Source organism: Asparagus officinalis, chromosome 4 (genome assembly GCF_001876935.1).
Source record: "Asparagus officinalis chromosome 4, Aspof.V1, whole genome shotgun sequence".
Classification (NCBI taxonomy): Eukaryota; Viridiplantae; Streptophyta; class Magnoliopsida; order Asparagales; family Asparagaceae; genus Asparagus; species Asparagus officinalis.
In genome coordinates, this window is record NC_033797.1 from 18191435 (window position 1) to 18204221 (window position 12787).

General features: G+C 40.5%; 1 protein-coding gene across 1 annotated transcript; it reads right to left on the minus strand.

Moving 5' to 3' along the window:
* On the minus strand, nucleotides 201-11747 carry LOC109836801 (IAA-amino acid hydrolase ILR1-like 7). Its single transcript, XM_020404816.1, has 5 exons — nucleotides 11357-11747; nucleotides 3004-3129; nucleotides 2597-2911; nucleotides 1745-1873; nucleotides 201-718 (listed from the first exon to the last, which is right to left on the minus strand). The coding sequence occupies exons 1-5, from the start codon at nucleotides 11690-11692 to the stop codon at nucleotides 344-346; spliced, it is 1281 nt and encodes a 426-aa protein (XP_020260405.1). The 5' UTR covers nucleotides 11693-11747; the 3' UTR covers nucleotides 201-343.

Here is a 12787-nt window from a genome sequence, read left to right on the forward strand (position 1 = left end):
TTCCTTCACCTCCAATTCAGTAGTAAACATGCGCCTTCCCTGCTTATTTGATATTTTACCTTCGATTCATCAGAAAGCGCATGCATTCCCTGCCTATTTGATACTCATAAATAAGCATATGGTTTAAAACTTATCACCATAACCAACATGGTCCAACCAAAACAACAGGCTGCAGGACCATCAAATTACAGAGCATCATCAACTCCAAACAGAAGAGGAACTCTTAAAAGAGACCTGTGACACGTACCAAAACAAATGCTTGTTATACAGCTATCACAACTATAATCCAAAAGAGTTTTACAGTGGCCAAACCAATATCCAAACTATTTTCATTTATTAACATTTACACCTGTGAAGAAGCACGATCTAAATAAGAAATCGCAACTGAAGCGTGAAACGCCGCTCCAATAGGGAGCACCCCCTCATCCAGAGAGAAATAAGGAGAATGCAAAGGGTAAACACCCCTATGAGATTCATTTCTGCTACCAATGGAGAAAAAAGCACTTTGCATCTTACTTCCATAGAAACTGAAGTCTTCCGCTGCCATTACCATTGGGCTCAGCTCAACATTTTCTTGCCCTAAGAGGGTCTCACCGACTATTTTTGCGTGGTTGTACATATTCTCATCATTGATGGTTGCAGGATAGGGTTTCCGGTCCTTCTCCATGAAGTCTACCGTGGCAGTGCATCGGTGCACAGTGGACTGTGCCTCTATGATCTGTAGCGAGAAATTTTTCAGAAAACTATCAAATGGGTTATTAGGTAGAGATATATGGGCATGACTTCATACAATATCAAGACCTGTCAGCAGACTATATTTGTAATTATAAGGTTGTGCTTGGGTGAGAGTAATACAAGGATTAGGATAGTTATACGACTAGAAAATGACATTTCCAGCTCACTGAGTACTTTTTTCCTTAAGCCACATTATGCTAGATCATCACCAGATGGAAAACTAGGAAATTAATATATGATCTTTATATTAACATGATGGAGAAAGGGTAATATAGGCTAGACGACATGCTTTCCATTGAAATTTCATTAAAAGGTTTTTAAAAAATTAACACATTTTACACATATTTTCAACATTGACTCAAACCTTATTCTATTCCTTTGTCAATGTTCTACAACACCGCCCTTGTCAGTATTCACCGTTGAAAATTTTAGTTGGCTCATATCTTTATAGGGAATAAAGGGTAGGAGATGTTTCAAATCTAATTTTATATATTGGGTAGAAGATGTTTCAGATCTAATTTTATATATTGGGTAGGAGATGTTTCAAATCTAATTTTATATATTTAACAAAGAGATTGTAGAATTTATGAAATGAAGTAAATTGTCAACATGTATGATAGCGACAAAACTCAACAGCAGGTTCTGCACAAAAATAATCTTTTTAATTTGTCACTAATCACCATGTACATGGAATAAACAGAAAAAGTCTATTGGCACTTCCTATGTTGGGAAGGATTAAGCTCAAGTGTTCAGCTCCTATACTAGGGTGGCACCATTTGCACCCGCAGCAAGATCAAAATAGTGTTCAGCTCCTATACTAGGGTGGCACCATTTGCACCCGCAGCAAGATCAAAATAATACGGAGCTCTATTTTTTTATAATTCAGAATGATTTCAGACGATTCTATTATTTGATCAATTGTACAAACTAAGCAAGGATAAGAAGTTCACATGAAGAGTGAAAGATTAAACAGGCATGATGGATTTAAAACGTATGCAGACTACACCACCTCTTTGATCCGTCTCATAAGGTAAGATAACCCTTCAGTAGTCATGCTCCTAAAAGTGCCTCCAAATGTCACAGTATCTTCAATAACATTGTGAGCTTCTCCAGCCTTAATAAATCCAACTGACACAACCTGCCAATGGAGGAAAATAAGGTGTTAGTCGTAAGGGGCGAAAGCGTTATTTGTGGTATATCAGAAGTGATGAAAAACTTATACATGGATGAGGACACAATATGATGACTCCAGTCACACATACAAGATGATTTAAATAAGGGTGGAATTTGATTGAATAATTATAAAATAAGTTGGTTAGTTATACCGTTAAAAATTGATCAGGGAGATTGATTAATAGTAAACGCCATATGAACAATTACATATTATATTTGTTGGCTTGTAAACTATTCATTTGCACATTTAATTCCTTAAATATATGTTATTACACATGTTGATGTTATCTTTTGGCCCCTATTACATTTTCTAAGCTAGCTTCTACTTATTTTGAGACTAATTCTAATCAAAGATTTAAATCAAACATCCATTTTATCGATTTAGAGGTCATCATTATAAGGGAATAACTTCCAATAGAAAATTCTTATATATTTGAAAAATCAAGTTATTTAAATCAATTTAAGTATTCTTTTTAACAAAATATTTTTATATCAATAATATACAATATTAAACCTAATATTATTGTTCTTTTTAAAAGGCGACTTGATCCCAAAGCGAGGTAATCAGGTAAAGTAGGATACAATTACACAGTCAAATATGAGAGTAAACAAACTACTACAATATACTAACTACTTTAGTAATAACAATGTGATGTTGTAATTTGTAGATGCAAGAGAACTAACTCACGTAGCTTTCATGAGGATCTGTTTCCCGGGATACAAGCTGCTGAAGGCTTAAAATAGCAAAAGAAGAAGCAACAACTGGATCTATGAATAGGAGCGGGTATGCTGCATGCCCACCTACTCCTTTAATTGTTGCTAAAAAGCGCCCAGATGCTGCAAAAAAAGGACCAGATCTAGAGGAAATGGTGCCAGTGGGAAGCCAAGGGTGAACATGCAATCCGAAAATGCCCTCAACATCGTCCAGAATACCTTCTTGTAGCACATGATAAGCACCAGCATAACCCTCCTCTGCCGGTTGAAAAACAAGCTTAACGGTTCCCTATAAGGGGATAAATCCAAGTAATCTAAAACGGAACAATACGGCATAGTACATAGCAAAAGCTAATTGAAGACGCAATGTTAGAGGTTTACCTTCAAATTGTTCTTTCGTTCTTGAAGCAATTTGGCTGCACCAAGTAGCATCGTCACATGAGCATCATGACCACATGCATGCATTTTTCCACTTTGCTTGCTTTTGTAGTCCCAATCTACGAGTTCCTTCCCAATTAACAACATTCAAAGATATTAAATAATTGCCAACTTAGTTCTCTTATTTATTCAAAATACAACAATAAAAAATGGTGTTTGATTCATGCTAATAGTAACCTTTTTGGGTTAAAACTGGTTAAACATAATGCAAATAGGAGAAAAGCTGATTTTCTTGTTCATTCCCTGAGATAGACTACCTATATTTGTAGAGGGATCCAAACAGTTGTTTACAATTTCAACTGTTGTAAAAACTTGTAGGTAAAATAGGATCCATCTTCAGGCCAATGCTTTTATTTTAGGATTTTACCTCCAGTTTAGAATATCAAATTTCCTATTTATTACATTGCGTCTAAAACCTAAGGTTATGGTTAATTCTCAATAGTCTTAATTTGCCTAGATTCAATGATTTGATCATACGCTGCATTCATAATTGGACTATAGTTTTGAAAAGTCTGGTATTTCACATTCACTCCTTTCAGTAGATTTCTTAATGACATGTTTTGTAACCAACATATAGATATTTTGGAATTATCCTGGTTCTTTGAAAAATATGCAAGTTGGCTTTGGTCAATTTCAAACAGTGTGTTTCTCATAGAAAATTTTGGGAAACTGCTTACACTTGTTCAGTAGGCATGGGATTATTAAGTCTGTTAGGTATTTTGTGTTTTCAATGAAAATGTTGGCCAGGTTAACTTAAACCTAGATTTCTTTATAGAGGAATTTATGTGACTTAAAGCCCAGGTTTTGATGGTATGATGTCTTTTGTTTAGACTACTTACTAAGGCAGAAATGCTAGAAATCTTGTAAAAGAAATATAAATCTGTTGATAGTTTAATTGTCATTATGTAATCTCCCGCTTAACCCCCTATAGCAGTCTAGTAGAACATAAATCTCCTGCACCTCGAACGATATTATTTCCTAAGTCACAATGAGATGTCATGTGAGCATGTGATGATAAATTATTTTTTGCTCACGATTCAACTGCAAAAAAGTCTAAATTTCCCTCTAATTGAAGGCAAAAGTAACCTTGTCTAAGTTTCACAGGGTGTAAGGGCTGATGAAAAAGTTTAGAGGGCATAAGTAGCTACAGCACTGTTGCGCTCTTTTCTTTCTTCTGCTTTTGCAAGCCTGCAGCCGCCAAAAAAAAAGTCACTGCACCCCTCAATTGCACAACTTCCAAATTAAACCCTAGCTGGGTATTTATAGCAACAGAATAAGTGTCAATGAATCGAGTGGGCCATCACGCAGCGGTGCCTTCTTCAAATTCTTGTTCACGTGAAGTGGTGTTCACGTGAAGTGGCCCCCCCACACTCAATCCGCGTTCACAATTCTCCACATCGGCGAAGTTTTTCTAAAACTGAGCCGACACCAAAGCAACCAAATGTCCCACTTATTGTGTCCAGTACGAACTCAATCCATAACAAGTCGAGAACCCGAACGAGAGTCCAAACAATCTCACCTCCCATCAAATAATCCAAACCGGCTGCATCTGAAAGACTACCTACGTATCCTCTTGCCCAAGGAATCAAGCTGAACGTAGTTCACCCAAATGGCCATCAACGGCCTCAACAATCAAGAATGTGCAACAAGTTTCGACAATGATCAAACTTGTTGCTCGGAACCACCTTAGTGAGCATATCCGTCGGATTATCCTTCGTGTGAACCTTCACAAGTTCCACATCACCATCTTCAAGAACATCCCGAACGAAGTGATAACGAACGTCAATGTGCTTCGTCCTCGCATGAAAAACCTGATTCTTCGCCAAATAGATAGCACTCATGCTATCACAATAAATAGTGACGGACATCTGCGATATACCAAGTTCCTCCAAAAGTCCTCGAAGCCAAATAGCCTCCTTCACAGCCTCCGTAACTATCATATACTCTGCCTCCGTCGTAGACAAAGCCATCGTAGACTGTAAGGTGCTTCTCCAACACACCGACGCACGGGTCAAAGTAAACACATACCCCGTAGTAGACCGGCGTTTATCCAAATCCCCGGCATAATCCGAGGTCAAAGTAAACACATACCCCGTAGTAGACCGGCGTTTATCCAAATCCCCGGCATAATCCGAATCAACGTAACCAATACATAACTGCCCACCTGTAGTGTCCCGCTCATAAACTAAACCAACATTGAGCATACCTCGAATGTACCTCAAAATCCATTTCACAGCGTCCCAATGACCCACTCCTGGATCTTGCATGTATCTCGATACCATGCTTACTGCTTGTGACAAATCTGATCTTGTACATACCATCGCATACATCAAGCTCCCAACCGCGCTCGCATATGGAGTCTTCGACATCAACTCACGATCTTCAACTGACTTTGGTGAAACACCAGCTGAAAGCTTCAAATGGGCTCCCAAAGGTACATCAACTGGCTTCGTATCCATACTAATATGGAATCGCTGTAGAACCTTCTTCAAATAAGCCACCTGTGTCAAACAAATTCTGCCTTTCTTCTTGTCTCTGCCAATCTCCATTCCCAAAATGCGTTTAGCCTCACCTAAGTCCTTCATCTCAAACTCATTTGAAACCTGAACTTTTAACTCATCTATAGCCGACCTGGAAGTAGAGGCAACCAACATGTCATCGACATAGAACAATAAATAAATGTACGCACCTCCTTTCAACTTGCGAAAATATACGCAAGGATCAAACTGACTCCGAGTGTACGAATGACCAATCATAAAACCATCAAATCGCTTATACCACTGTCGAGGAGACTGCTTCAAACCGTATAGCGATTTCTTCAACCTGCAAACCAACTTATCTTTCCTTGCAGCTCGGAATCCCAATGGCTGAGTCATATATATTTCTTCATCAAGATCACTATAAAGAAATGCCGTCTTCACATCCAACTGATCTAACTCCAAATCATACTGTGCCACCAAAGCTAGCAAAATCCGAATCGAAGAGTGCTTCACCACCGGAGAGAAGACCTCATTATAGTCAATACCTTCCTCCTGTGCATAGCCCTTCGCAACCTACCTAGTTTTGAACCTCAATGGAGTGCCCTCAATGCCCTCCTTCTTCGTGTATACCCACTTGCAACCAATTTCCTTCCGCCCTTTTGGAAGCTCAACAAGCTCCCATGTATCGTTCTTATGAAGAGATTCCATCTCCTCCTACATAGTCACCTGCCACGAATCAGCCTCCGAACTCTGCTCGGCCTCTCTGAATGTAGTAGGCATCAACTCATCGATACTCTCCACCGGAAGTGCATACACAACTGTGTCGGCATACCGTGCTGGCATCTGTATGTTTCTCCTCTGTCTCCGAACCGCAATCGAATCCTGAACCTGAACCGTCGGTCCCTGATCCTGCACATCAGTACTCGTATCTCCCGTGTCATCGTCGTGCTCGCCTGACGTCACCTCAGTCGGCACTCTAATGGATACTGTACCATCTGGACAATGTGAAGCTGCATCGATCTCCACCACCTGCGATATCTCCTTTGTCGGGTCGCTCTCCACCTGATGAGAGCTGGGAAGCTTCAAGATAGAAGCCTCATCAAACGTGACGTCCCTACTCAGCACAATCTTCTTATCAACTGGATCCCAAAGCTTGTATCCCTTGACACCACGCTTGAATCCTACAAATATGATCTTCCTAGCTCGAGGTTCCAACTTATCAGTTCTTACATGATAAAATGCAGGGCACCCGAATACCTTGAGCTGGTCATAGTCATGTGCTGGCTCTCCCGACCACTTCTCCATTGAGGTCTTCCTCTCAATCGCAGATGAAGGCAGCCTATTAATGAGGTGGCTCGCATATGTAAGTGCCTCAGTCCAAAAGATCTTCTCCAAACCACTCTGCGACAATAAGCATCGGATCTTCTCCAGTAAAGACCGATTCAATCTCTCTGTCACCTCATTTTGCTGTGGTGTATGACTAACTGTGAAGTGTCTCTCTATGCCCTCGTCTCGACATAGCTGCTGAAAGGGGTCAGAAGTATACTCACCACCGTTGTCGGATCGCAACATCTTGATCTTTCTCCTAGTCTGCAGTTCTAATCTCTTTTTCCACTCCATAAATAAATCTAGGACTTCACTCTTCTTCGTCATGGTGTACACCCAACAACGCCTAGAATAGTCATCAACGAACGTGACGAACCAATATCGACCACCAAGTGATACAGTCTTGGTGGGACCCTAAACGTCTGTGTGCACGTAGTCCAGGATGCCCCTCGTCTGATGAATGGCAGTCCCGAACTTCACCTTCGTCTTCTTACCAAGAACACAGTGCTCACAGAACTCAATCTTCCCACTATTAGCTCCCTTCAATAGCCTCTGCTTGCACAATGCCTGCAGTGACTTTTTACCTGTGTGCCCCAACCTATAGTGTCAAAGTCTGCTCATGTCCGCTTCTGAAATAGCCGAAGCAACCTGGCCAATCTCGGTGCTTCCCTTCAGATAATACAAATTCTGATTGCGGACTCCCTTCATCACCACCAATGATCCCTTAGTAACCTTCGCTACAGCGTTTTCAAAAGTCACCTTGAATCCCTTCGCCTCCAAAGCTCCAACTGAGATAAGATTTTTCTTCAGTTGATGAACAAATCTCACCTCCTTCAATTCACGGACTACTCTATCGTGCATCCGGATCCGCACAGTACCTATCCCACAAATACCACAGGATTGATCATTTCCCATAACAACTCCCCCATTGAGCTTCTCAAAAGATGCAAACCAATCTCGCCTAGGGGTCACATGATAGATAGCGCCGGAATCAAGCATCCAATCTGATGCATCCACATGGTTCACCTCCGGAGTAATCAGTAGAGAAAAACACGAATCATCGGAATCATCGTCTTTCACAATATTCACCTCATTGGCCTTCGGTCCATTTTTCTTGCCATTCTTTTTCTCCTTGAGCTTCGGACAGTCTCTCTTCCAATGTCCCTGCTCCTTGCAGAATGCACATTGGTTCTTTGTTAATTGGTGACGGCTTCTTGACTTTGACCTCTCTATTACCACATTTCGGATATGGGCTTCTACCTCTCGTCGACAAGGCCTCGCCTGAAGTGCTAGCACGGGAAGTCTCATTATCCTTCCTCCTCAAATCGTAATTAGTCAATGCGTTAGTCACTTCACTATAGCTGATAGAAGATCTCCCGTTCAACAAAGTGAGTACGAAGGTATCATACTCCTCATCCGGTAAGGAGCCCAACAAAATAATCGTCTTGTACTCATCCGATATCTTCTCATCAACATTTGCTAAGTCCGACAATAACTTAGTATAGTTGTTCACATGCGCCGCTAGTGAGGTGCCTCTGGACATCTGAAATCTGAAGAGTCTTTACAGCAAGTGCAACATGTTCTCAACACTCTTCGTGAGATACTTGTTGTTGAGAATTTCTCACATCTTCATTGCAGACGTCACCCCAATCACATCATATTTCAGTTTCTGTTCCAAACAGGACCTGATCACCCCACACGCGTTCCTATTCATCTTCTCTCATACCGCCTCTTCATATTTAGGTGGCTTCTCGTGGATGTTTTCGTCGAAAGTTGTTTTCATTGATGATTCCATTAAAACTTAAATTGTTTACAGAAAATTACAATAAAAAATTAAGAAAATTACAACTCTCTTGGAAAATAACACAAAAATCGTTTATCGACTTTTGCTTTGTGGGACTTTGCCTGTGCCGGGAGCGCTTTGACTCGTGGACCACCAAATCACAGATTGTGAGGGGTTTAATGATTCTTCCTTTGTTTATCGAAGTGAGAATTTGAAACGAAGATCTTATCAAAGTAAGACGATCGTTCTTCTTAAGATCAAGTCAAAGCTCGAATCTCAAGGAATCACACAAAGAACTGTTTCGTCTGCTCTCTCTGCTCTGAATCACTCGATAAAATGCTTGATCCTCGCCAGTAGTGACCCTAGGGGGTATTTATAGCCTCTGGGACACGTAACTGAAGAACACAACAAAACAAACACGTTAAGGCTGCGAGACAGTGTTTACTGTCTCGACGGCTGTGACGCCCCTGGGTTCACACAAGGCTGCAGTCCAAGGTGAAACCAAGAATGTCAAACCTGCTATGCTTTCCTGGCAGTTTTTAATGTAACTGCTGTCCCACGTTTCAAACTCCGTTATTTTGGCAGTTGTTCACGTGATTTTCGCCCACAATGTTTTCCACGTCCTTTGGCAGTTAATGGACACGTGTGCGGTGGTTATTAAGGTGGTTTCTGACCATTTCAAAGCTGCCTCGCTGGCGAGACAGTAAACTCTGTCTCGCTGCGAGACAGTAAACACTGTCTCGCTGGCGAGATAGTTCATATCTGCCTTGATTTCTTTTCTAAGACAGTATGAGGTTCATTCTTGTGACTTTTGGATGATCTTCTCTATGTTTGGATATCTATTAGCATTTTTTGACGCCTACAGTGGACCATGATGGTCTCTTCCAAATTCTGAGCATTGAGCGCATCCTGTACGTCGCTCATCCACAAACCAAAGTTGATTTTACCGTCATACTTCACTACACTAATCTTAGTGTTCTGAAAACCAACTTGTATTGTACTCGTCATCGATTTGCTGCTTTCACCTTCTTCTCCCATTACAAACTAACTCCAAATTGTAGAGAAAGAACAAATTTGATAGAAATTAGGAACCACCCAACTAAACCTTAGATTGGATTCCAAATAGATCTCCTATCCACACGAGAAAAACAAAATCTCCAACGGTAACTCCTAATGCTATCTTCACCGAAGCCTAGAACTCCAAGAACCAAGCTTCACACAAAAAAAAATCTTTCTCCACCAAACTCCAAAACCCTAGATCTGAAATCTGGGTTCTGATACCACTTGTTACGCGCAGCGAAAATTTTGACAGCACTTCGACAGCACAACAAGAGAGTCAGATCGCAATAAGAATTTCCGTCTCACCAAGGAAACAAGAATCTGAAGCGAATATTTCAACAAGTGTGAGATATCGGCTCTTCCTCTCATCAGTTCTAGGACTGACCTGTCGAGGGATCCTAAAAGCTATTACAAATCACACAAAAGCGATACAACCAATTTTACGTGATTCGGCAAATTGCCTACGTCCACGGGGCAAGGAGGGGGAAGATCTATTATTAGAAGGAGAGATTACAACTAGGGTTTATAATCACTTACAACTTAAGCCCTCAAACACTCTCAAATCCCTCACAATATCTCTCTACAAAAGGATGCACAAAACCCTAGAGAAGGTCTGCTCAAACACAAAGAAACAAAACAAAACAAACGGACTTTGTTCCTTCTTTGCACGAACTGCAGCCGCACACAAACCTCCTGCGCTCTTTTCTTTCTTCTGCTTTTGCAAGCCTGCAGCCGCCAAAAAAAAATGTCACTGCACCCCTCAATTGCACAACTTCCGAATTAAACCCTAGCTGGGTATTTATAGCAACAGAATAAGTGTCAATGAATCGGGTGGGCCATCAGTGGTGCCTTCTTCAAATTCTTGTTCACGTGAAGTGGTGTTGACGTGAAGTGGCCCCCCCACACTCAATCCGCGTTCACAAGCACTGTTGTATGGAGGGTGTCCACAATCAATCCTGCTCAAAATGATGTTTGGATGGGTTTAGGACCATAAGAATTCCTCATAGCGCGGGGAAGCTGATTGTGCCTTCTGCTCAGAGTTTACTCAAGTGATATTTCTTGGTAGGTGTGCAGTTGGTTTGGATCGACCAACACCCAATCCGACCTACCCGAGACCAACTCTATTTTGCACCAGGCAACAAAACATCAGAGTCGAGAGATTCTAACATTGAAAACCATTTTCCTGTGTTAAGCTTAGCGCCTCCTTCAATCCAACACACGAGCCTAATTTTATTACACACACACGTCAGGTTCCAGTTTTAAGCATCTGCCAAACACACCCTTAGCTTTTCGGCCAATCCAACTAAATTTCAGCTGCTACTATCTAGGCTCCATCTCTTCAGGGAGCACAAAACTAACTTGCGGGTTCTTGCCTTAAAAACCTCGCACCCACTGATCTTTTACTATTTTGCAGTTAATAATACAATTTAAGACAACACATCCAAACCCTAACCACTCAAGACAGCCCTTTGACTTGATTAGAACTTGATCAAGATCCGATCAAAGCCTCAAATCCCCAAATCGCCCATGCCCAGTTCTCCACTTCGTCAGCTAATTACGCTTACAGAGATAACAACTCAAAATTACCGCAATTAAACTCAAGTAAGAGGAATTCAAACGACATCAGAAGCCCATTCGACGAAATTACCTGAAGAGGGAGAGCATCCATGTCCGCTCTAAGAGCAAAAGTGGGCCCATCTCCGGACCCAATTGAGGCAACGACTCCAGTCTTGGCAACAGGCCATGAATACTCAACCCCGAGAGCGTCGAGCTCGGATCGGATTAGCTCGCTGGTCTCGTACTCTTCAAAAGAGAGCTCTGGGTTCTGATGGATTCTCCTCCTTATGGTCTTCAACCAGTCGAAGAATCCCGGTTCCTTTGCTGATTTCAGAAGGGTTTGAGGGGAGATTGAAGCTAGGGTTTGGTTTAAAGAAGGGAGGAGAATAGCGAGGAGGAGAGTTGAGAAGATGACTGTAGAAGACATTGGGCAAGATGAAATAATTTAGGAGAGAAGCCCCCCCACCGTTAATGTAGTCAGCTGTCCTAGATCCCAAATGGGCTTAATTGCGCTTAAATACCCTACGCTTCCCCCTGCTTTGCACTTTTACACCCTCAATTATTTTCGGCATCACTTATATACACCGTAAAGTTTTTAAAATTTTGCACTTGATGTTCATATTTGCATATTTATGCAAATATGAGAATTTTTCACCGAAAATTTTCATGCAACACTCATATGCTTTGGTTTTAGAACATTATAAATCTTAATATTTATTAAAATTTTACTATTAGACCTGTTAAAAACCTATTTGAAACTGAAATAAGATAGATTTAAAATGAAACTGTGATAGTTTTAACAGTAAATTTAATAAATATTAAGCATTAAAAAGTTCTAAACTAGCACGCGAGTTCACAAAAGAGTTCTCGAAGAGAATTTTTAGTGTTTGCATAAATGATAGTATTTATGCGTAAACTTTAAAAAAAATAGGGTATATAAATGCAATTAAGCCATCCAAATGTGAAGCCTGTCGACTGAAGCAAAGAAGGTGCCCAAGTGCGTGGACATCACATTAGTAGGAGGGTGAAATGTGTCCTTAGAAGAGTGGATGGTTGGAAAAAAAAAAAGAATTCTTCAAACTAGAAAAGTGAAGACAATGAGTCCCGCATCACCAAAGTAAAGACAATGACTCAATATTATTCTAATTATTCATTTAATATTATATCATAATAGTTTGAGATATATTAGTAAATTAAAAATTTTAATTTTATTTGTTATGGTATCGATTTTTTTCTCTTTTTCATGATGATTTTGAGAATTTTGTATCGGATATGAAATACCACTGAATCTGAAGTGGTTGATTTCTTGATCAGGAGTTGATTTCTTGCATTTCCTTTTCATAGACATTTTTAATAAAAATAACATTAGAAGCAACTTAAAATGAGTTCACTTTCACGTTTTAAATATTGTTTCCAAGCAAATAAACACTTCTAGTATCAAAATCCTGAGAATTTTCCTAATTCAAGGTCATGTTCTCAGTCTTGCAGACTATATTCTCGATCTTTGATTGCCCTGACACCC